General features: G+C 37.3%; 1 protein-coding gene across 1 annotated transcript in view; it reads left to right on the top strand.

Moving 5' to 3' along the window:
* Nucleotides 1-24,878, top strand: part of clvs2 (clavesin 2) — a 47,086-nt gene extending 22,208 nt beyond the window's left edge. The window contains exons 4-6 of the mRNA XM_087852319.1: nt 12,198-12,308; nt 12,999-13,231; nt 15,464-24,878. Coding sequence (XP_087708445.1) covers nt 12,198-12,308; nt 12,999-13,231; nt 15,464-15,557 — 438 coding nt within the window. The 3' untranslated portion in view covers nt 15,558-24,878. The remainder of the gene's footprint in view (nt 1-12,197; nt 12,309-12,998; nt 13,232-15,463) is intronic.
* Nucleotides 24,879-26,955: the final 2,077 nt, after the last annotated feature.

The raw sequence follows: 26,955 nt of genomic DNA, 5'->3' as shown, positions 1-26,955 counted from the left end.
TGGACCATTGAACTGTTGCATGAAAATAAAATAAATCCGTAACTAACTTTTTTATTGCAATCATACTGTGTTATGCCAGAGAGTATTTTCTATCATACGTTTTAACCATGATAGCATGAATGTGCTAAAAATAAAAGTAGCTAAGAAGGCTTAAAAAAAGAGCACATCATGCATGACAAAAACAATCATAGGGGATGCTTGAACTAAATGCTGGCTGTTTTAAGTGCTGTTTATCCATCAGGACTGTTCTGGTGAGTTTCTCAAATTTGGCAATATCTGTCCTCTTTGAAAACTTATACCAAAAAAATGTAGACAGATGGCACTACAAACTGGTGAAAAAAACCATATATCTAACATTATGGGCAATATTTGTTTTTAAGGTAGATATCAAAACTAGAGAGGGGTTTAATATAAACAATATGATCCCAGAAAGGAACAAATAGAATAAACAATTTGAGCATCATTACAGAGCAAATAGGTCTCATTGTTTAAAAGGTTTTGGAAAAAAGACAGATGAAAATGTACTGAGTGGATATAGAGCAACAGCAGGAGGAGGATGACTCTTGAGTCCTTGATTGGATAAAAGGCTCCAGGGAAATAAAAGATGGAAGTGGAGCCCAAGGTTGAACCAATGCTGCATTTATTCTTTAGAAAAGTGGAGTACAAAGGTTATTTTATTGGAGGAGCTGGTTTGTTTTTCAGCATGGGTAAAAAAATGTCAGCCTTCAGGGATCATCGAAGTGGCACTGCTGTACACTCCTGTCCCAGAACGGTGACAGGAAACAGAGCATTTTCTGTCACTTACAGGAAGATCTACCCTTCGTTTCCCCCTCCTTTTTTAGGTTCAGCATTAACTTCACTCAGACGACTTTGATAAAGAACAGGCCAGCAGCAAACAATGTTGTAACTCCAGGCTACACTTTAAACCCTGAGAAAGACAAGAAAAAAAACACTCAAATGGATGTTGTCTTTTTTCTCTCAGAAACTCACTTTTACTGGAGGACACGTTTACTCATCCCAGTTCAGATGGGAAGTGACAGAAGCAGAGCAGAGAATAGAGAGTGCTCATCAACCTGATCTGTTATAGAAAGACTGAAAAAGCATGACGGAGCGAGACAGAGCGAAACTATGACCACAACTCAGAATCACAGAGTGCTGGACGACACACGTCAGATTTGGTTACGTCTGCTGCTTGCTAGTGGAGTGCTGATAGACTCAAACTCACCGACAAAACTCTTGGATGTTACAGATGTGTTGCTGGAAATACTGGGATGCAAGTACGCCGAGAGGAATATATTCTAAGAAATGATTGTTTGCAATGACATTATGTAGAAGTTAACAACAACACCCTTAATAACTACAAAGATTAGGAAACAAAATGTATTTATAGCGGCATGAACAGAGTTCTGTGTTTTTTATTATAAATGAAAAGATAGATGTCAAGAGATAAACCGTGGTATTTTATGAGGAAGTTATGAGTTATAGAGAAGTTTGTGAGGCTGCTAAAGGACATGTTATCAACTGGTGCAGGGAATAGCATGACAGTGGTGAGGTGTGCCGTAGGAGTAACAGATGCGTTCAAAGTTTGGGTGGGATTACTTCAGGGATCACCTCTGAGCCCCTTCTTCTTTACAGTTGTGATGGACAGGCTGACAGATGAGGCCAGGCAGGAGTCGCTGTGGACTGTGATGTTCACAGATGACATTGTGATCTGCTGTTAGAGTAGGAAGAGGTGGAAGAGAGCCTGGAGAGGTGGAGGTATCCTCAGTAGATAATGTGAATGACAAGTCAGTAGAAACAAGACAGAATACGTGTGTGTGAATGTGAGTAGAATAATGAAGGTGGGTGAGTTTAAATACCTAGGGTCAACCCTACAAAACAAAAGACAGTACACAAGACAGGTAAGCAAGAGAGTGTAGGCAGGGAGGAGAGTGTGTCAGCAGTGATTTGTGACTGAGGGATAGCAGCAAGTGTTAAAGTATGGGCTTACAAGATGGTAGTGCGACCTGCTATGATGTATTGTTTGGAGACAGTGGCACTGACAAAGAGACATGACAACCAGAAGGCACAGGATTAGGAATGAGTATATCAGAGGGACAGCTCACATTGAGCAGCATAGAGACACAGAGAGAGACAGAGCTGAATGAATAGTGGATATACTGGACAAGGGGTGTTAACGATGGAGCTGCCCGGCAGCAAGAAAAGATTCATGGATGTAGTGAAGTAGGGCGTGCAGAGGGCCGGTGTGACAGACGCAGATGCTTGGATGAGGGTGGGATTGAGACAGATGATCTGCTGTAGCAATACTTAAAGGGAGCAGCCAAAACAAGAAGATAAAATAGTGTTGTGAACAGTACATACATTTGAGATACATTTACGGTATTTGTATAGCACCAGTTTAGTTTTTTCACCTCAAGGTGATATGGATTATAAGATTAAAACTCTACAAAATTAGAAACTGAACCTCACAAATCCATTGATCGTGTACGAACAGCACTTGGTGATTTTTACAGAGATCTTCAGTGAACAGTTAGGGTTTAAGAGGGAAAATAAAACAGAAAAACATAGAAAAACCACAGGCAACAAGCAAAACACAAATGACAAAGACTTCAGGCTTCACAATTGTTTAATTCTTTGCTTCTCCATCTTTTGGCACTTCTCCTTCAGGACTGAGGTGGACTATATTCATCCCTCATAAGTCAAAACTATCACCTCTGCCTATGAATAATGGACTAATATTACCGTATCCAGCCTTGGAATCCAATTCTACCATGTACACTATAGTCAAAGTCAAAGTAAACTTCATTGTCATCTCTGCTATATACAGTTCAGTATATAGAGAGACGGAACGACGTGGCTCCAGTTCCATACAGTGCAAAAGAACAACAATAAATATAGGAAGACTAAGAATAAGAAGAATAAATATATATACACTTTGAGACTAAGGTAAGGGGAGAAAATATACATTTTGAGGTAACAACCTTTAACAACTTAGTAAGGATTGCTTGTCCTCTGAATTCAAGTGACCGAAGAGCACCTACAAAAGGAAAATTAAATCCAGTCTGCTTCAACTCAATGTGTCAGAGATGCTTTTCATGTGTTTTTACAAGCTGAATTTCTGCAATAGGTTTACTACTTTCACTTGCTTGTCCAGGTCAGCATGGGTTAATAATAAAAGCAAACTTGGGGATGTTGTGGATCTGCTTCCCATTGTCTGGCTCCATCATGTCTCGAGCTGCTGTCACAGCTCCCGTTTGATAAACTAAATAATAAATGAGCAGGCTGTTACTTACAGTAGCTCTGTGTGACCTGATCTTACAGGTTCAGCAGGTTCAGACATAAAATACATGGTTTACCCACCAAAGATCTGTCTGTCTTGTTTTCTGTTGCTGTGTGAAAGCTGTTCTGAGAGAAGCTCTTCTTCTACTTCTTCTTGCCTGCTGCTGTAGTCTAACCTGAAACTGAATCAAATTGTTACTTATGTTATCAGAAAATAGAGCTTGATCAGTTTTATTCAGTTTTGTTAATAAAACAAAAAAATAGAAAAACAAAGATATTGTTAGGATTGTTGTGCCAACATGAAACTAAAAAAAACAACTCCTTAGCTATGACTCCCTTTTCTTGGACATTTGGTCCAAATTGTGTTTTATACCCACCACATTTCCACTCAAAAGACTTTCTCACCACTTTATGTTTTAGCTTTTCCACATTCAACACTTTGCCAACCTGCTGGGCTACAGTCCAACTATAATTATATCCAATCAGAGCTGCCTGCCCGCTGTGGAGCTCTCAGCAATCCTCAAACAATTATAGTACTTTATGACAATGAACCAGTGGTTAACATTTTAAAAGGTTCTCTTTGCAGCCTGTATCACCGGTAACTTTCAGAGTATCTGTGTCAAGAACATTTTACTCTTTTACTTTTTATATCTCGATTAATATATCTGGTGAAAGGTTCAGAAGAAAAAGCTGTATGATTAATAAGTGGACTAATATATCTAAGGGAAAAGGGCATTTTGTCTAAACATGCAGTGTTTTCTTTAGATCACCTAATAAAGTAAATTTGAATAAATCTCAGAGCACTGCTGCTTTTCACACTCCAGTTTGTCTCTTGATCCAACTATTTTTGAAAGGTACATCAGTACTATAGTCATTAAATATTCACCTGCCCTGACAGTTACATAATACCTTTACCGACAAACTCCTTTCATTCATGCTGGGTAGCACTCTGAAGCGTTTCTCTGTAAACGCTGTTTTAAACAGCAGGTAGTGTTTTCCTTTTGCTTTGAGAAAGACTTAAAGTCAAACACACCAAATGACAATATCTTGAAAAGAATTGAAAGCAGCAAGGGTAGAAAATATGTGGAAAATACTGTGTACTGACTCTTACTGTTTCATCTTTCGTTGGTCTTCTTTGAATATCAGAGCCCTGCTGCTTTTGTTTTTCCTGCGTGTTTGGTTTGGTTTGGTAAATTGCCTTTGCTGTCATTAAATTTCAAATTCAGTGACCGATGAGTGAAATACTAGTTAGAGCATGTGATGAACACTCACATTCAGAATGTGGTTTAAGAGTAGTTTTGCAAGGTTTTTTGGCTTTTTGTTGTTATAGGTTGTTATATATTAACATTCTTGATTATAGTGTCTACAAATTTACTGAAAAGACCAAGAGCAATCATATTATCTAATCCACTGATCCTTGTAACATTTATTATGCAATATATCTTACATAGTAGTGTCACAGAACCTCAGTTATATCCAGAAACCATTAAGCAGATCAGTGAGCTACAATGTTACACTCTGTGGCACACTGCCATGTCCCGTAATCACATTAAACACACTGCAGTTTATTTTCACTCAATCTGCTGTCATATTAATAGTAAATGTACATTCATTCACTGAAGCATTTAGCCCTAACCAATGCTCTGATTTCTCCTATTTGGGTATCATTTCATGACATGCTACGGTCATGTATTCAAGAGTGATGGAGAGACCCAAATGCTGATAATTGAAGCAGACTAAATTAACACACAATAAGAAGTTTATTGAGGCTAAAGGTCAGGATTTCAATAGTTCAAAAACAAACAGAAACACGAAAACCTTGAGGAACAAACAATGAGAAGACAGGGGTGAGTAACAGACAGAGTAAGCAGAAGCACTGAACTATTTATGCACATGAGGGTTAGCAGGAAAGTGGAAACAGGAGGGAAACAAGATACAGCTGAACTTAATCTAGACAAAGAGACAAAGTAAAAGTAAATGCAAGAGACAAGAGACAAATAAAACAGGAAGTGAGTGACAGTAAGTGAAACAGGAAAATAGAGAGATATAAGTTAACTTTACAAAGTAACAGGAGGATGAGACAGAGGGAAACCCTGAGGCAATTAATAACTCTAGAAATATGCTTGGGATAGGCTCCAGACATCTGAATTGGATAAGTGGGAGAAAGTGGATAGATGGATATAAATACAAACAGTAACTGAAATTCAAATATTACAAGAACTGAAGTCACATAATGCTATTGAATAAATGGAAATCCCACCTAAATAATAAATAAAAAACATGGAAAAACAAACAAAAACACCTAGAGCAAAAAATTAAAGTTACCAAAAAAGGGAGGAAAGAGCAGCGATCGTGACAAATGCCAAAATGGGAAGTAAAGGGGATCTATGATCCAAATTTCATCTATATGTTTTCATTTTTGACCTGTACTTGAGTAGCTTTGCATATTTCATTGATAAAAATATTATCTCCTGGTCTTTCATCCATCCCCTCAGTTCATCCATGATCTGATATACTGACGTTTTAGCTCCTCCCTTTTAGGTTTCTACTGCCTCTGTCAGACAAAAGATTTGTTTAGCAAGTGTTTGGGTGCATTTAAGGATATCCATCTCATCTTTAAAATACTTGGAAAATGTGTATATAGATCAAATAAAACTAAATGTGTTTTCTTTATATTACATGATGTGGTAGATATGGATATATATATATATTTTTATCTTTCTTTACAAAATGTATGGGCTATGCCTGAAATTAAATGTCAGCAGGCAACAGAATATTTACATGATGTCAAAGAAAATTTATCTCATAAGGTTAATGAGGACACCATATGTTGCTGTGTCTGATTTTGTGTGTCCTGTTAGCATTTTTTAATTTATAACATTTATGTGCAGGTACAACAGATGTAAATTTGCCTGTTGGCTGAATCTCTCACATTAGCAGCATCCTTACAGCATGTTAATTAACATGTGTTGACACTCATAGAATAATAATGGGTTAAGAAACTTGAGGAAAGTGAGACTGAAGATTAAATGAATGTAATAGAATGTGTACTGAAAGATTAGCATGTCCTTTGCAGCCCATATTGATTTTTAAATATTTGTCCTTATTTTCTCCAGTAATGACATCCAAATGCTATAAATTGAAAACCCTGAATATTTTCTGGTTTTCTGTCTATTAAAAGACACATTTGGTCTCCTTAAGGAAGACTCACTACTTCAGTCGCCACAGTGCAGCTTATAATCTATCTGAACAGACGTTTCACAGAAGAAGCAGCTGTGGCTGCTGATGATTGGCTGACTTCATCTGTTCTTTGCTCCAACCATTACGGGTAAATCACATGTCGTTACTGCTGTGTTTCTGTGCGCCTCTGAACAGACACGGTGTGTGACCCACAGTGTTCGTGTCAGCCTATCAGTTCATGATTTATGATACCAGAAGCCCAGAAACACTGGAGAACCTATGCTGATGTTGCATTTAATTCATGTGGGACAAAAGAGGCTGTCATGGTTACAACGTGAAAAGCCTGTTTACTTTTTGTCCCACTTGACAGATTTTTTTTCTGTGCATCCAAACGTTGGTTTGTTTTCCTCACTCATTCCCATCAGTTCACAGGAAGTTAAGGTTTGTCATAAATAATATTCTTAATGACTATCTAACACATTTCTTGGCTTGTCAAACTAATTTCCTTTAATATTTTGTTATTGTTAAATCATCCAAATAGTCTAGCATTATTTTTGACATTATAAAAGGTCAGTGCTTATTTAGTGTCATCAGAGATGAGTTTTATTTCCCTGGGTGGAGCAGGTAAGCATCACCATGGCAGAATGTGCTGGGTTTTAACACATACCAAACATGCCCGGCTCTTTCAGCTCAAAGTCACAGTGGGAGGGAAAAATGAAGTGTTTTTTTCCTTTTAGTATAGTCTCATTTTAAGAAAAATGGACACTAATTCCCAGTCATTACTGTAATTACTGTAGACAAAAAAAGCGACCATCGCCAACAACATTGGCAGCTTTTGTGCTGCATTTTGCAGGTTGTGGCCCCAGGTTAGATTTAGACGGAAATCTGTTGGATTGCCTCATGTCACTAAGCAGGAGGTTGGTGCTGCTTTCTATGGCGAATCAAATCATTTCTAATGTGTTTATCCTCGTTGGTGAAGCCACAGGCTCTCGGGAGAGGGGGGGGGGGAATGAAGCAACGTCTAAATGTACAAATTCAGCCTTAATAAATTGAAATAAATAAATAAAAATTCTCCTAATTTCCACATGTTCACTTGGACCTGTCTCCATCTGCTGTCACCTCTAATTCTTGTCAACCTTTTGCAGTAACTGAACACACACAGCAGTGACCTGGAGCAGGAGTCCAAAAATAAATCCCCTCACTCGCTCATTTGCTTAGAATCGAATTTTGCCTCTCAGGAGCCAAACATCAAAGTAAATGCAGAAGTGGTTTTGACTGTCTGGTTTCTGGAATTTGGCAGCTTGGATTTACTGGCTGCACAGCCTGTGTTTTTTGCACTTAGTTTTGTTTTGTTTTTTTTAAGTAAGACCAGGTCATGGCAAAAACTCTAAGGTTTAGGTTAAGGTTAAGGTTCCACTTAAACGCGGGGTAGGCCAAACAATTCAAGAAAATAACCATTTAGTAAACTGCAATTCAAGTGCTCTGAGAGGGAATCAAACTGTTTTCAGACTTTACCAAATCTACCTCCTGGCATGAGTTTCTGAGTTCTATTACTACAGTTTTTCTCGTTTCGTGGTTGTTTCGGAAGTATTACCCAATCATCTGCAAAGTTTATATACACACATATTAAAAAGGCAGAGCCCACGGTGATTCACCTGCCTTTGGTGAAACACTTCATTGACGTAACAAGATCTTCGATGTACTGCCAGAATCATACAAATGAAAATGACGAATAGAAAAATAGCTTAACCTAATAATTTTAGCAGTAGTTCAAAAGACAGTGGATCACTTTTGAATTTACAGACCAAATTTTGCTATTTTTTAAAAGTCTCCAGGCAAAGACCGCAATTTCCCAGTGCCTGATCATCCTGCCATCTCCCCAAGAACAGATGCAGTTGCTGTGGAGCAGAAGGGTATTAACATTCTCTCATTAGGAGAGCACTATCCACTTCTAAAATGCATGCTGTGGCCCAAACACAAAAATTAAAACAGCATTATAACTGTAGGTTACACACACACACACACACACACACACACCAGGGAGTTTATTTTAGGAGAGGATTTATCCTACTATAATTAGTGAACATAAGTGGCCAGGTATGATAAGTCATAAGTCAACTGCATTTCTCTTTTTTTCTTTAGGCTTATAGTTGAACTAATTTATTCTGTTTTTAAATGCTAATCCTCCACTCTTCAACGTTCCCTTCCCACACACAGCAGTATTTTACTGACAAACACATACACCGGGTCAAAAAGAAAATAACAGTTGTCTCCCTGCAAACACACAGTCACATTTAACTATGACAGAAAATCATACTTCTGTTTTTTCTTATTTTGAGATGATGACCGACCTAAACCCACATGCCCACATATGCACACGTGTAGGCAAACAAAGCTATGTAGCAACTTGATATGAATTGTTTTAGTATTATTTTTTATTATATTATGATGTTTGGCCTTGTGGGAATCTGTAATATTCGTTGAAAAATGTTTTTACCATACCATTTCATAAGTCACATGCAAGATTTTTAATAGTTGTGAACTATCCAGGGAATTTTTGTTCCCTGGTAAATACAGATTTTGTTCTATTTTGGGATTTATAAAAGGGGACACAACCAGGTGATGCTTGAGGAAAGACAAGTCATACAGTAGTCATAGTCAGAATCTGCATAATGACATACACCAGCCTTCCCTTTATGGCTTGTAAAGAGATTTGTCTGCTCAGCTGAGTGGAAAAAAATGTAAAAATCAACCTCAGCATCTGGATTGAAGTTAGATTGGACGAATACTGACTCAAATCATCTGCAAGCTCTTGTGTTAGACTTGTCCAATGAATAATATTATATAAAATCTGTCTAAAAGTGTTGAAAACCAATTTTTTCAGCTATTCTTCATCCATTCGTATTACCTCTTGCTATCTCCTTGGTGATTCTTTTCACCTATATTTCATCAAAGGAAAACAAAAGCTGATTTTTTTTTTTTTTTTAAATTTAAACCTTTAATTCGTTCTCCATCCTCAGTCCTCGAGATCTTCTTACATCTTTCCCTTTTGGATCTCCTATTATTCTCACTGTAGTCTCCCCAACCTGTATTTAAATACCTCCTCCCTCTTTCTTTTCCTTCAGACATCACTTGTGCGAAGGCAGATCAATCCTTTAGCGCCTGTTTCTTTTTCTCCTCCTTCTGTCCCTCCAGCGCAGCAGAGGGCCTACATCTCATATTCCATTTTTACTATTTCATGTATAATGCAGTAGGTCCCTTCATCAAAGTGAAAAAATGTCTGTCAGAGCAGAGGGCAGGCCAGAGGTTTAGAATCAAAAAGAAGCACTGAGGGGTCGGACAGCTGAAAGACGAGCTGTCCGACCTCCATTGGACCAAAATACATTTCTTTGTTATTTCTTATCATCTGAACACGAGGTTGAATATTTTTACACAATACACAACATCTGAAATATTAACCAGCATTTCTTGTGCAATGTTAAGTTAATCCTTGTTTACATGTTTGTGTAGGCTACACAGAAACAAACAAATGAAATCATCTTAAATGTGCAGCTTTTGTCATATTTTAGAGTTGCCAGAGGTGAATGCAAAACACAGGGGGACGTTAGCTGGGTAACAAGAACAATCAGACTGGAAAAATAAAAAAGTAAAACTAACAGCAAAACACAAGTGATTGGGAACTATCAAAATAAAACAGGAAGAAACTCAACTGGGGATCACTAAACACGGAGATGAGGATTTAACAAGATACAGGAGGATACTGGAGAGGCTAGGATAATAAACCGGTACACACAGGATCAAATATAGATAGGCTGGAGTGGTAATATAATTGGAATTCTAAAATATTAAAAAGCTCATTATAATAAAGTAAGAAATCAAACTCAACCAAACCTCTTGAAACTGAAAACAGTAATAAAGCCAAGTGTTGCAGTACGCTCCAGCAACACAAAAACCTAATCAAAAGTCAGTACTGAAGACTGGAAACAGCAAAATCTACAAACCATGACAGCTTTTTAAAAATGTATGAATGAGTAAATTAAACACAGAGGACACATTTTTAGTGTTGTCCACATTTTTCAACATCAACGAAGTTAAAAGAAAATTTAAATTGCAGGAAATGATGGAAGAAGAGTAACTTAGATCAACTTCATGATATGTAAATAAAGTATTTATTTATTTAGCAACTCTTAAGATTGAGGATATTTTCTGATAGAGTATCCTGTACTGATATCATCAAGATTGAAAATGCATGTTTTTCAAAGGCAGGGAAAACCAGAGCTACTAGAGGAAAGTCATGCAAACACAGCGAGAACATGCAAACTCCACACAGAAGCGAGCTCGTGAGCCTCTTGCTGTGAGGCAACAGTGCAAGTCACCGAGCCACTGTGATGCTAACAAACAAACATGACAGAAGTGCTGCATTAGGTTTTGACTTTCTTTGACATTTTTGTCTCTTCCATCCACCTTGGAAGTAGGTCAAGTTGTGCAAGAGAAAGGATGAATGGTAGAAAAAATGTGTCTGAAAAGATTTTCAACCATTTTATGTTTATATTATGAAAAAATCACTAGAGGAGTATGTTTGTCAAAATGCTGAATACTGCATGTTATTATGAAACTTACCATCCATCCAGCTTCTTCTTCGTATCTAATTATGGGCTATCCCAGCTGTCACTGGTTGAGATGCAGTCTTATATGTCTTTAAATTTTATATGGCTCTAGATCAAAGCTTTGTACAGTGTATGAGCTGACATTACTGCTATCAGAGCAAAATCACTTGAAGTGACTTTGGGCCATGATGATTCATATCAGTCAAATCCCGATTTACAAAGCTGCACTGACCTCAGACACTGTCACTGTCTCTCCCACACATTGCCAACATGTTTTATATAAACATTTTCCCCAAGCCGTTTTTATCAGCCAGCTCTGTTATGTCAGATTGCTGTACAGTCTTCACCATACTGCTGGACTACGGCCAAACGATGATTCATACACATGGACTGGAGCATAATTATTATAATGGTGTCCACATTCTAGGAATCACTGAGTTAGGCTCAGAGTACACACACTAACCTGTATGAACAAGGCCTCATTTCCCTCTGGGCTTGTCCTGCAGCCACTGCAGACCATTTCCTATTGACTATGAGGTTAGAGGCCATTTACAAAACTAATCTAATGAAAAGAGACAGGAAACTCACTCAGGTAATTTTTCTTTGACTCATACTGAAACAATGGTGAAAAAACTAATTTTGATTGAGACTGGCACTTTTTTACAAAAGGCTTAACAATATAATGGCGATTAATGAATTTGCAGCAGAAGTTTCCATGGCAATATGTGGTTTACAGTTTATCTTGTATCCTTTGTTTGGTGTGCATTGTTTTGCATATGTCTTTAGTCACCATATGAACTCGTTTCTGGTTAAACATCTTTCACTGGTGATATTTTTCTGCTATTTTCAGTCTTTCTGCTTGACATATAGAGTTGTCTGTTCTTGTTCGTCAAAACAAATAATATCACAAAAACAAAAAAGTAACATAATCTTAGGTGAACATTAAGAGGTTATTAGAATTTGGAAACTGGCAGGAATATTATATAAGGGCATAGCTCAGTACTGACATACAACTTTGTAACACACACACACACACATATATATATATATATGCATATATATTTACACCATATTCGGCTGACCTCCAGATACCATATTCATCTGTTTTGTTTTTTCTTGTGTTTCCTACAGGACAGTTTTCCTGCCAGATTTGGAGGGATCCACTTTGTGAACCAGCCCTGGTACATTCACGCTCTCTACACCGTCATCCGACCCTTTCTTAAAGACAAGACAAGGAAGAGGGTAAGCCAAGAGATTTGTCTATAATCCGTCTTTCAGCTGGTGCAAAATCAGGTAAAAAAGCACCCTCCAAATTGGGACCACAGACAGTCTAACAGTAAAAATAACCACACAGAGAGCCATATTGTTCTTCTCAGAGGCCCACATTAATGTGGATGATAGGTGAAAACTATTAGCAAGCTGGAATTCACATGGTCTCCTTTTAATAAAGTAATTTGGTTCTGATTGTTTTGTCTTTTTCTTTCTAAATTTGAAATGGTAATGACCTATTCAGCAACCTATAAACTTAAAAAATACATACATGCTAAAAATAGAATATAGAATTGGGTTATAACAAGTTGTGCTACTCAAATTTAATAGGAACGATGACATTTTGGGTCTGGTTACTGGCCTAATAGTCAAGCTTTTTTGGGCTTTGTGATCTTTTTCATGGTTTCAAGAAGAGAAAAGAAATTGAATGTGGAGAGAAAAATTCCAAGAATTTCAACATCCTCGTTCCAACAAAGCTAAATCAAATGAATGGCTTGTTACTAGACCTTTGCCAAACTTGATGTCATGCTGAAGAGGTAATTCAACCATTTGATTCAGCTGCGTTACAGTAGGGATGCAAAGCTGCAGGACAGTAGCTCTGGAGGACTGGAGTTGGAGACCTCTGGTCTAAATTGTTTCCCCTTGCATCTTTTCCCTTTGCAGATTTTCATGCATGGTAACAACCTAAACAGCCTCCATCAGCTCATCCACCCAGAGATCTTGCCATCGGAGCTTGGTGGGATGATGCCACCCTACGATATGGGGACATGGGCTCGAACACTGCTGGACCACGCATATGACGAGGAGACTGACTACTGTCCAGAGTCCTACACCCTATCAGTACAAGACCTGGAGAGAGACCTGGAGAAAAACCTTTCCCCAAAGACCATGAAGAGGTTAGCTTACCATCTTAAAACCTCCACAGTGTTTTTTATTTACTGTAGTACTGTTTTTGATTATTATTAGATTTAAGAATATATTATTAAATGCTTTAGGACCCTCTTAATGACAACCAGAGCTACTGTTTTTTCCTGAGGCTAAGGAGTCCCACCCAAATATTTCACAGCTGCTTCAGGCTTAGGAACTACCAGCTAATACATTTTCTCAGAGAATAATTTAATTTAAAAATTAAACAATGCACAAAAAATGAATAAAATGCTTGTTTTACAATAGGATATACTGTGGAACTAATTTGGTTATCTTTGAATAATTATAGTAAACAAATGACATAATAACAGAACTATACAGATTTTATCTCACTGTGGTCTTCTTGTAATCATTGTTTCAGCTGACGGGGATGAATATGCTCTAAATGGTTCCATCTGATTTTATATTCATTCTATTTTTATTTAAGCAACTAGTGTTATTTGGCTGGACCTCTTTGTGATTCTTGTGCAGATTTATTTGTAAAAGATGGACATAGTCTAGTGGCTCAATCCTGCATTAGTGGCCAGCAGATGTAGAATCCTGTAGTTATGGTTTACATTTGATTTATGTGATGTTTTTCTGGTGAGTGTAGATTCCCAATTACTAGTTTGAAGTTTTGTTTGTCCTGGTTCTATTTAAAGTAAAACAGACATTAGATAGTCAGGGTGTATTTTATGGTGCGGTTGTCTTGTGCTCAACAAGCCCCAAAAACAAAATGATATGCCTCAAAAAGCTGAATTTAGGTCTCCAAAATAGCTTAGTCGACCTTTTATATACAAGCTGTGGTTTGAAAAAAGAAGCAATAAAGGTGCAAAATGATATGATGGGGTCAATAAATAGTTTATGAAGTTGAACCCTTACAAAAAAGACAAGTAAATAAGCAATCAATACGCAATCTAGTATTATCCAGACTAGCTGACTTTGGGGGTTACATATATATTTACGTTCATTTATATACTAAAATTTCTGTGCTTATTCTTGACAAAGAGAATTCTGCTGAGAGCATGTTTGACATTTCCTGCTGTAGAGTTTCCCCCCTATAGGCCACTGTGCGGTGTAATTCACTGTGACAGTAAATCATCTCACCACTGTGGGACGTCAACTGACTCAAAGACATTTATACTATGGAAGACAAACAGCAGCAAGTTAAGGCAGCAGGCTGTCACTGCAGGAAGGCTCAACCCTGCCAATCATAAATTAATTATTAGTGAGTTATAAATGGTCTGACAGTAACAGGGTGCATTTAAAAATCTCACTCTTTGATTAATTCCCATATAGCAGGAAATAAAAACTTTTTATGACACTTTTTTAGCCTATAAAGCACTGTTAGTGTTATGCATGTTATGCTATAAAATCAGTATGCACGAATGCATTTTTATTTAATGTGCGGACGCTGGGTTTTTTTTTTATGAAGTATTAAAACAAAAATTATAACACAGGTTAACTAGTAAAAAAATAATACTGCATACTGTATGATAAAAGATTATAGCGAATGTGGGCGACCGTGGCTCAGGGGGTTGGGAACCGTATCTGTAACCGGAAGGTCGCCGGTTCGATCCCTGGGCTCTCTATCCTGGTCGTTGTGTTCTTGGGCAAGACACTTTACTCTGGTGTTGGCCAGAGGGGCTGATGGCGCGATATGGCAGCCTTGCTTCTGTCAGTCTGCCCCAGGGCAGCTGTGGCTACAACCGTAGCTTGCCTCCACCAGTGTGTGAGGGTGCCTTGAAAAGCGCTATATAAATCCAATCCATTATTATTATAATGAAACTTGCAAGTAACATTTTATTTTTTCATTTTAGCATTTTGAGTTATTTACAAAAACACACTGGTTATGTTACAGACACAGAAACATATGGTGTTTTCTGCATGTATCCAATGTCTTATAAAGTATTTTTAACTTTGTGTGAACAAAATAATAAACATAGAAATTAGAGGACTCCTGGAAATCAAACCTGAGGTGAAGATTGACCTGAAGTTTTTTTTGCAGATGTTATTCATACTCACAATTTGCCTCATAGCATGAGACAAAATAACGGATAGACTGTTGCATCAGACTTTACACAAGTAGGTCGGAATATTTTAACATCAACATAAACCGTTACAGTTAATATTTCCCTGCGCTTCACGGTTGACACTCTAAAGCTTTCAGCACAGTTGGCGACACAGTTATGCTAATCACCTCCTGTTCTTTGTTCTTGTAGGTCTCAGTCGGTGGTGGAACCGGGAGTCCTGAAGCGACCAGACAAAGTCAAGAGCGAAGAAGACAACATGCAGCCGCTGCTTTCGCTGGACTAAACCGTGCAGTCACAGCTCAAAAGCATACTCAAATCAATATTTACACACACAAATACACTGACTTACTGTGCACAAGCAACACGCGCCCTGAAAAACACCTTCCTCCAGGAAATGCTGCTGCTGCTACTGTTGGATTCACGTTTTTCTCCAAATCAATGAAAAGCAAACAGCAAGAGATGAGAAGGACATTTCCTCAGACTTAAGGGCATCCTAAGAGCTACTGATGGTGTTCTATATATTTATTTATTTAGTTATTTGTCAAGTGCCAATTCCAGAAACTGTAAATTAACGTCTTTAAACAATCCAGTATGGAGCAGGGAAGAGACGCTCAAGAGAGTGAGTTGTGAAAGTATAGAGTGTTTACTGCACTTGTACAGGATACAGATGATAAAGAATGTGGAAAACTGATCATGAAACTTCAAAGAGGGCTTGGGGCCAGAGCTCTTGAGCTACAGTTTTTCCTTTTTTTGTACAGTAATTTGAGGAAAAATGCCCCATATGGGCAAGAAGCACGGCTCAGGATCTGCAGCAGTGATGGCGATCAGCTTGTTTAACCTCCTGGACCCAAACTGGCAAACAGGCAGTGGGTTTACTGGGAGTTTACTGGGTGTTTACTGGGGGTTTGGCATCTTTCCTGTGAAAACAATGGCCGAACTCTTGGTTCTCACTCCAGTTATCTCTTGGAAAAGCAAACCCCCCTTTACGGTAAGAGTTGGCTCTATGTATCATTTGTTTTTTTTGTTTTGTTTTTCCTTTTAGTCATTCTCTCGCTTGTTTCTGACCCATATGTCACAGAGCACAGCACTGTCTTCTGCCATTAGGGATAACACAAAGCTGCTGTCTCTTATTTTTAACATAGACTCACATAATTACATATTTGTTTGGGAGACCAAAGATGTATTTTCTGAATTTCGATGGACAAATAAATGAGGCAAAACTTTGTAGAAGCAGGGAAAGGCCAAGTGTATTATCTTCTCCTGTGACGTTGTGACACATTTGTTGGATGTAATGGCATTAACGAGCTTCTGAAAACATATTACCATCATTTTAACAAGGTATGCATATTAGTATTATAAGATATTTAGAGATTAAAGCATCGCATTGGTATGTTTTTTTAGAAATCACATTTACATTTTACGTTATTGTTGACCGATTATTTTCTCCTGTATACAACAAAGGCAGACTTTTTCCTTTTTTAAACGATCCCAGGCTGCCATTCACAGTTTTTAAATCCATTTGAACTTATTATTAGTATTTTATAAGGCATTTAAAAACCAGCTATTTGTAGTTTGACACCCTATAATTACCAGATTAATCTGAAGAATTAAAATGCCCACATCACTGTTTGATGAGAAAATTATTCCATTACCACTGTCAGGTAGTGCAAATTTTATCCTTTTTGTGCTAAGTGCTTGGTTTGCAGCATCTTTAAGGAGACCCTCTGAAGCATGAGAGTGCTGTTAGAACATCCTGACAGCACCTGAATGCACCGAGACATTTTCAATGAGGTAATTGGTTAACTTCAATAATTTAACAATTCAGCTGATAATGACACGCAGTGATTAATAATTTATTAAATCCTGGATTAAAGTTAATTGTATTGTTAGAATGGCTGCAGTTATTTTCTGTACAGGGCAGTTAAAAGGCTTGTATTAAGTCCTATTTCAGGCTGTCACTGAAGTGGTAACAGAGACTCCACTTGACATTTTAAAAGGATATTAAGGCAAACAAGTGGGCAGATTTTGTTTGTTAATGACTAAAGTCAAAACTATCCCTATAAACAGATATCTGTATAATAATATGCATGAAACCATTCCTTGTTTCCAATGGATAATCACATTTGAGTTTGTATGCAGCCAGGTAAAAAGTCAGTGAAGCAATCAACTGTAGTCTGATGATAATGTCTCTATTATTAGATGTCTTATTTCAAAGATTCAGTTCAGCAGTCTAGCTCATAGGTTCACCAACTGTAGTCAAAGTAATACCAGCTGTCTGCTGCATTTGAACCCTTTAACATCCTGAAGCTCTGTCCAGCAAAAAAAAACCCAAATTCCCCCATGTGATGTTCCACTTGTTTTACTTTTGCCTCTTTCACTTTGTTTATGCCATCCTTTGTGTTTTTTAGATGGAGAAGGCTAACTATAGATACCAGGAAATAACAATAACATAGTGCACTCAAAATTATGATTTTTGAAGTGATCCTCCTAAAAAGAATCAGTTTAAACGCTGATGATGTCATTATTATATGTATGGCACAGTCAGCGTTTACTCGAGTTCAGAGAAAAGTGTAACTTTCAAGTGCAACATTTTATACTAAATTATAAGATTAATTACTTTAGCAGTCAGAAAATCGGGAACTGTCCTTTAGAAAATAGTATTTAAACTGATACAGTTTGTTAAGTGTAGCCCTGAAGCAGTTTGACATACTTAAGTTTAGGTTCTTCCACATCAACTATTCACCACGGGCACACGAAGTGCAAAGGTGTGACAACCAAATGTTAAGAAGGTGGAGAGCACATCGGGAAGGAAATACGCGCCTCTGATGGGCAGAGCAGCAGAGTGAGGCTGGCAAACAGACAGCCGAGCAGATCACAGAATAAAGGCCGGCAGGCAGGGGAGCGTGAGGTGGCCCGCTGCAACGAGAGCAGACAGCTGGAATGTTAAACTATCACACCAGCGCACACGACATGTCAGCCCCGCTTACCGCAGCTCAGAGGCTCTACAGGCTGTATCCTGTGCAAAGTCGAGTCAGACTTGTTCTTAATGGTTCCTCCTTCGGCTCAGTGTGATCTGTGTGCTTCCACTGAGGTTTAACATCAAACACAGAGAGATAATAATCTGGCAGTGTGATGGCGATACTGTGTTTTTACTGAATATGTGATCAGCCTGATCCTCTAAGAGCAGACAGTAGCTACAGAAACAGTTTGAATAGGCTGTCATGACACCTAGTATTGTATGATTAAGTCCATTGTAGGGTCTGATTAAATTTTTATTATTATAAATTCAACCTTTGCTGCATCTACTGCTCGAACTTTGTGTTCAAGGAGTAAATTATTTATTTTCAGAAAGAGGCACATAATATAGAGTTCAGACCAAACTTAGATTTCCACAAGGTGTTCAGGTGTATGATATATCTGTGCAAGAATTTTGCCATTTGTACAATTACTCATTATGACAAAATCCATAAAATATACAATTGGTTCAATATTTTTTTCATGCAACTAAAATGCTGTGGAGCTTATTTGGAACCAACCCGATTAGTCATCATATGCTAAATGCATTCATTATTTTATTATATAACTGACCTTGGATCTGTTATTAATAATCCACTCATACTGCTGCCAATACATAGTCATCCTAGTACGTCAAATGTTGTCTTTTTGTCTGTGCTGTTGCACAAATACCTAAAAGCTGCCCTCTGACGTTGGTAGCTTGACACATCGGCTGTGGCAGAATGAGACATGAACAGACAGTGGTCCTGTTTTTGCAGAGCAGCAGATAGACAGTGGTGGAGTGACTCACCCAGGAGACCGCTGTCCACATTTTATTTTGCTTCGTTTGCACTCACTTTTTACGTTAATAGGCTGGTTAAGTTTAGGCATCTCAGACTCCTTTTTTAGTCCAGTTGGCTAAGACGATATCTTGATTTGTTTTTAAATATGCCATTTGCAACAGTAAGCCTGGACATGTAGGTAATCCATATAAATCTGATGAAAAGAGGTATTTTAGAAGCACCCATACATAACCACTTGGGTGTGACAGACCTGTTGTATTATGGCACAGGTGGCAACGAACACCGTGTGCATAACTGTGAGACTTCAGCTGCTTTCTCAAAATGGCAATATTTGATGCCCAAGGAAGTAGAAAGGAGTATCTCTCCTGACATCCCATAAAACCAACATCAGTATTTCCTCTTTTGTAGATGGAGACAACTTAAATGAGTATATTTTGTTGTGTGATGTAATTGTCTTAGTTTGTCACCAAGTAAAACTACTAAGAAAACCACAAGCAGTACAAGGCTTCTAGAAAACTGGCTGATGTAATTGTTTTAGCATCAGTATTTGGTTTAATTATAATGCTGATATTTGTAGACAGAAAACAAGAGCTTTGATTTGTTGAAGCATGTTTAAGGCTTGTGCTGGACAGCGGAGAACAAACATATACTCTTAACTACAAGCTCTAAACCATAGGCAATTATTTGACATTAATTCAGGATGTTACTTGCTTTTTAAAAATTCATATTTAACTGTGTTTTAAAAAAAGCACAGGGAACAGTCAGATATTGACCAGTGTCCCCAAAGGCTGTCTTCAGGTGATAGTCGATAGATTCCCAGATTGATTCTGATGTCGCTGACAGCGGTAGTGCTTTTGCAGCCACAGTTCTTAGTTCAAATGCCCCCGTGTTCTCTTTCCTGAGAAACAAACATTGTCGTCAATATATTTCTCCCATTTTAAATATGATTATGGAATAAATACAGCAAAAGACAAAGGTCATCATCATTTATTTCTCATGTATTGCAAAATTTGAAGGTTGACATACCTGCTAATTTGTCTTTTTAAGCTATAACTGACCAATCACTGTTCAGGGGATGGATTAATGAGAAGATCAGTTCTCTGTAAAACCCAGTTTAGTCAGCTACAACTAGGTTTTTCTGCAACTGCTGCTTGCTGGGTTTTTGTTTCTGAGAGTAAATACAAGTCAAGTTCAATCTAGACATTTTTATTAACAACAGCTAAAAAACATTTTTAAAATGATCATAATCATTTCTTCAACATTGAACTCTATTAAAAGGAAACTGCTTTTGATACACTACAATGATTGCATCATTAAAAGTCATTTTAAGGGAAGAAACATAATATGTGTTATTTGAACTCCTTTTGTGAAGGCAGCACTCTTTCTTTGCGGGATTTTAGTGCCAAAGGTCCCTTTGAGTTCTCGGTGCTTATGACTGTGACAAAAAGGGATGAAAATTATAGAAGATTGCACTGGCATCATTATCTGAACCTGCACACTGTCTTATTTCCTTCAGAAAACTCCAGATATGCTATCAGCCTTAATCACAAAATGGCGCTGAAGCAGTAAAGAGGCAGCGCAGAATCAGACATGTGAGATGAAAAGGATTAGGTAAGCGCTGCCTACCACAACTTCTGACTGACAGCCATGCTTCTGTGATTACTTTATCCAAATTCACCTGCAGAATAATTGCAAATACAAATTTAAAAGTACATTTCATTCATGTGAGATTTATTTGCAGTCAACCCAGGTTAAGCCTAAATGTTTTGCAGCAATCTTTGAAAGCATCAAAGATTGGGGAAAAATGTGATCCACTTAAATATCATGTTTTGTGTTACAGACCACAAGTCACAGGGGAGGGTTACCACATACCTGCTTGGCTGTTTAATCATCCTTTTAATTCACATTTTAAGACAGCAACTTCATTCATCAATGACATCTTTTGATGTTTCTGATGAGTCGTTCAGACGTTGGTTAATAATTAGGATTAATACATAAGGCATGGTCCATGTACCATTTTATGCAGATAATAATAATTCTGACAGCGGAAGGCCTCACTGTACTTTGTTGTTGCATGTTGATTTGTTCGGCTTGTTCAATACAAACACACACTTTCACACAGTTAATTACTAGCAATGTAATCACATCAACTCCTGCTGTTTTTCATCTTTAACAGGAATATAATGGTGTGTAAGTGCCAGTGTAGCTAAACAAACTAAACAGTAAGTGAGAGGATGGGGTCAATATTCAACTAAATAACTCCAAGTCTCTGAGACTAAAATGGTTATCCTGCAAGAAACAAATCACAAAACTATGGATGGTGCGCCATTATTAATTCATTTACTGGTTTATTTTAGTCTTTCTCACAAATTTACAGCTTTAACCTGGTTTACTTCCCTGCCTGGGTTCATTCTTAAGTATCGAGTTCAGCACACTTCATCACAGCAGCATTTCACAAATGTGTCCTTTTCTGATGTTTGTTGTCAGTGCTGGAATTAGTGCACTACTAATGAGGTAAAAGTCTAGATTTGTTATCAGTATCAGTGCAGATGTCAAAAAACAAACCTGAACTGTATTTTCAGACCATTCATACTTAGAGTATAAATGGTCACAATAGTTACTTGAGTAGACCAACTTCTGGCAGTCATGAGGATTTTTCCAAGAGCACTTTGCAAGTTTAAAATTATCAGTCACACTCCAAACAACAAAGTCTAATCACCTTTTGTTCACACTACAATAGAAAGCTGTTGTCATCGAGTGTTTTAGTTGCCGGTTTTGTTCGCTAGATGTTGTGGATATATTTTTCACAGTTGTAAAACTCATGCAGTAGAACAGAGCCAATACAGTCTGAATAAGAGATTCAGGAGAAAATGTAAAGATTACTACCATAAACGTTCACCCACACACACACACACACACACACATGGTCACTCACACAGCCACTGTAGATGCTTCCAGTTGTTAGGATAAAAAGTTTACATGAACTAAACATCTGTATACTGCTTGAATATAGCTAAACTGTATCTCACTCAGAGCGTCCTGCAGGTTCACTGATTATTTTTAAGGTTAATGTTGGTATCAGAGGTTGTTTTGTTCAGTTGTAAATCTAAATAGAATGAAATGAGACACAGTGTTTTATTACAGATATACTTTATCGGGTGATGCTTTGTGCTTTACCACACATGCAAGACTTTTTCTTTTCCCTTGTCAGTATTTTATTAAAATTGCTATCTATCTTGTTTATTACACAGATTGTTGTATGAAGTGTATACAGAAATATGAGTTTAAGATCTGTTCTTATTTAAGAAATTCAGCATTTCGAATGTTATTTCTGTGTTATTGTTATGTCATTCCTACTGATTGTTGGATCAAAGTATTGCTGGGCACATTCAGACACCAGCTATAAGAGATGTAACAGTATATCAGGCTTTGGGCTTTTAAAAAAATCATCCCGGAAGCATTCATGGAGGTCCTCAAATGTTTGTCATTTTATCTGTCATTTTAATAAATCTGAAGTAAGCAATCTTAAAAAAACAAAACAAAGCAAAAGCCAAACGCTGCTTTTCTCCCATGCAACATATCATTTCATGATACGCAAAAAAGAGAGACATGAATGGGACATCTGTGAATTCATTTCCAGTCTTTTTTTTTTTAACTACAGAGAAGCCCAAATCTGCAACATGAGTTCATTTGTTCTTCATTTAATTTTGAGTAGCTTAACTAATCATAATTAATGCCGTATTTGCGCACCACTGAGCATGGAACGAGCTCTGCAGGAGTTGCAGATGTATCTGCAGTTGTCAAGTGACTTTGCAGTTTGAAGCAGGGTGAATCACAGCTCAGATTGCAGCACTTTATCGGCTCTTTGACACCTGAACTTTTCTTTTTTTTTAAAAAAAAAATATGATTGCTTTCTTTACTGAACAAACACAATGATAATCTATAGCCAGCATCAGTTTGAAAAAAATTCACACCAAACAAAAAGCTGCTTTTGTTTATAGTAGCTCCAAAATGTCACATTTATATTTGTCTTTTCACCAAAGTAAATAAAAAAGATAAAATTTTCACTTCAGTCAGAGTGACTGAAATCACCATCCAGGGACCATTAAAGGGAAATGCATCTTAAGGGTTAATGTGCTGATAAATCCCAGCAATAAGATTTTGCTCGGTGTAAAGTTAACAGCTTTTTTCAGCCAAAAAGCCACACAGAAAACAGGCACCTGCAAAACTAGTGTTGACGTCTGTAAATGATTTAGTTTCTATAGTTTTCATCCACAGTTAGCATATATAATTCTGACACAATGCAGATATTAGGGGCAGATTTAGTTTAGTTGGCTGTTGAGAAATTCTCCATTCATGCACAACAACAAAAGCAAAAGGGGACAATAAGCTTGAAATGGGACATTTGTGATTATCTACCCCTGCATGCAGATCTAACAGGTTTTTGTCTTGTGTAATTTTCCACCTGCTTCATGTACTTTATCATTTATTTAACAGGTTTGTTTATATTGCAGTGTAATTTTATTTTAACAAAGCAATTCCAATCTTTAGAAATGCACTTTCGGATCTTCCTCAACTAAAAACCAGATTTGCATTGGGGAAAAGCAGCAAGAAAACCAACAGATCAACATTTCACATGTTGATGTGCGTGCTCTTTAACATTCTTTAACAGAGGAAAATACAAATTTGAAAATGTTCCTTTTGAAAGCAGGACCACACGTTGTGACCTTACTGCATGCAGCTATCACTTTCCTATGAATACAGTAATCATCATCCAATGTTGACTTCCACGATGGCTCCCTGTGTGATTAGAAGCATATTTGATATGAAAATACAAAGCTTCCATACTTTGAGTGGTATTTTTCAAATTTAGGACAAAGTATGTAAAACAATGAAAATGCAAATCATGCCTGTTTGGCAGGTAGTAGAAGACAGGACATTGCCATCACTCCTAGAAATGGTTTTGGTGTACTGTTGGCCTTCATTTGGTTCAGACAATTGAGTCTAAATGGCTTGAAAAATGTGTCTAGTTTCAGTAATGTACATTAAATGTTCTCTGCTTTGTGTGCCTCTCTGTCTGACAGGCATCGTAAGCCACGTTGATTAGCATAACTTTGTTTTCCAAGATAACAAATGTGTAAAACTGGCAGAAGTCGCAGCACGTGTACTGTATAGATTGGGTTAATTAAATATCCACATGAAGAGTTTTGTTCCAAAGTGAAGAGATAAAAATCATATTATCTCTGCATATAGCATCATAACGTCTAGTGTGGAAAAAGTTAAACAAATCAGTCAATCTTTAACAGATGTAATAATCAAGTTTCAAGATGAAATTCCTGTTCTTTTGAAATGAAACTCTCCATCACGAGCTTCGTCAGTGTGCTGTGGACTTTGTAATGATTTATGGACCAGCAATGTTTATTCCCCACTGACTTTGACTAATGTTTGAGTTCTCTCTGCCAAAGCCACTTCTTCCATTAGAAATCCAATGTATTGTTTCTTATATTTAAATATTTGTGCATTGAAGAATTCAACATTAAATGACATTTTTTTTAAATGACTGATAATTGAAAATGAATGCATACCTTTCAATTTATTTGACTTTCTTACCAATGTTATTTGATTGTATAGTTACAGTAGGAGCTGTAGGGAGACCAAACTACAAATGAATTGTGAAGTTATTATGGAAAGCCAGTATATTATAGGAGCAAAAAGCTGTTCAGTTAGCAGGTGTTAAATGTATTAATGTCCTCAAAGACAATTTGCTGAAATGTAAAATGATCAAAATAAACATGGACACACGCAGATCTTTTCCCTGGTTACTTTTCTGTTGTTTCTGTCTGTTTAAGTTTGACCTCTAAGAATATCACAGCATTTGAGCAGATGTTGCCATGCTTGTTGAAGCTACAGAAAATCAGTAATCAAGATCAATTTCCTCTGAGTGAGTCTGAGGACAAAGAGGCCACACTTTCAAAAGAAGTGTCCTCGCTAAAGTAAAACAGTACTTCAAAAGACTTTTGTTTGACTCCTGTGCTCCTTTAAGTCGATATGAGCACAGTACAGTACAGCTTACCCATTCTTCTGCTCTGGCACCATGTATTGCCAGCTGGTCTGTTACTGGCCTCAAACATATCCGTGGAAGATTCGTACTGGATCCCCGCCCTTTGGCTGTTATGAGATCCCCTTTTAATGCCATAAGGCCCCTAAACAGCAATGGTGAAAGCCAGTTGTAATGCTTTGTTTATCCACACCAAGGAAAGCAGTGATAATTGGAAGGTCGTGTATTTACTGCCATGACTTACTGTATCTATTTCAGTTTGCCCATGAAATTTTATGCTATATTTTTCAAAACATTTGTTCTCATGATCTTTGTAGCAAATGTAAAGGCTAAAGGACTTTTCACACTGGACAGGTAACCTATTATTATTGCAGCTGTTCACACCAATGCCATATGCGTTTTTGAAGACAAATTTGCGACTTTTTCGCATGTGAATAAACAGATCTGACCAGTCAGATTGTGACTAGCTCAAAATGTGCACCAGTACTGAATATACGATGATATGGAAATAATACTATTTTACTTGTTAATAGACTCTGAAATGACCTGCCTCCCTAGGTGTTGTCCCAATTCTGCCAACAAGAGCTCAAATGACACTGGCATCCTAAAATAAGAAGTGGGTACATCAATCCAGATATCGATAGTATCGATACCTATCCTGGTATTGGATCAATTCTAGCATGACTTTTTTCTTTCAGCACTTTGCCAATCTGATCTGATCTGTTCATAGGACTTCTTACGTTGGAATAAAGTTCATCACGCTGTCAGCAGGAACTATCCGCCATTACCTGACCATTGACTTCACTCCCTGTAGAAACAGGGGGTGAAGTCATTTTTCATGGGAAATGCATTTTTTTCCCCCTCAAAGGCCAATCAAAGGTCCATTAGTGGTATTGGAAGTCATGTTTGACTTTCTGTTTAGTTCATAGGACACTTAGTAGTTTGATTGCACTGTTGGAAACACAAACAGTTTGACTCAACTGTTGTTTTTTTAATTCTTACATTGTATTTTTTTTTTTTTCCTGTTTTGATTTTGGTATCATTCCAGTATTTTAATTATTATCTCTTGTATTTTAATTCTGGTTACAGTTTAATATGGAGTTTTTGATGACTGTTTAGGTGATTTACTCATCCAGTCCTGGGTTTGAATTGGGTTTTCCTCTGTTTATCAGTTTATTTCTCGTGTGTTCAGCTCCTCAGTGTTAACGTTTACAGTCTCGTATTTCTGCTTGTATGCTTTTATCCACCAGTGTGTCTCTCTCTTCACATTTGGTGTGACCCTTTTTGTGTGTCCAGTTTTTTTGTTTGTTTGTTTGTTTGTTTGTTGTTTTTAGTTTTGTCACATTTTACTTTGTTAGATTTCTTTTCTCTTTTTTTTGTAGTGTCTTGTTTTAGATTTTCCTGTCTACTAATTTTTTAGATCACTTTTCACTGAGCCTTGTTCCACTTTCATTTCTAATTCCCAGTCAGTGTGTATAAATAACCCTTTCTTTTCCAGACTTTATCAGCTTTAAACTAACTTTAAACTCAGAAAATAAAAAGATTTATCATGTACTTAGAACTCACAGAACACATTAACACTGTGCTTCTTAGCAGGAATAATTAATATGTAAGCAGAGGTGGTTTAGTGCTTGTTATTTATTTATTGATAGGATGGAGACTATGAGTTGTTGTAGGGTTGGATACACCCTACAACAACTAAATACATCACAGCCCATCAGTATAACAGTGTTTCTTTCTATACGAATTATTCCATATATAGCAAAGAGAGAGAGAGAGAGAGAGGGAGAGAGACAAAGAGAGAGAGAGAGATGCCCCCTCATGGA

The sequence above is a fragment of the Neolamprologus brichardi genome, chromosome 15 (genome assembly GCF_056152115.1).
Source record: "Neolamprologus brichardi isolate AB-2024 chromosome 15, ASM5615211v1, whole genome shotgun sequence".
Classification (NCBI taxonomy): Eukaryota; Metazoa; Chordata; class Actinopteri; order Cichliformes; family Cichlidae; genus Neolamprologus; species Neolamprologus brichardi.
Note: the sequence above shows the minus strand (reverse complement) of the source record. Positions and strands in the feature narration are given on the sequence as shown.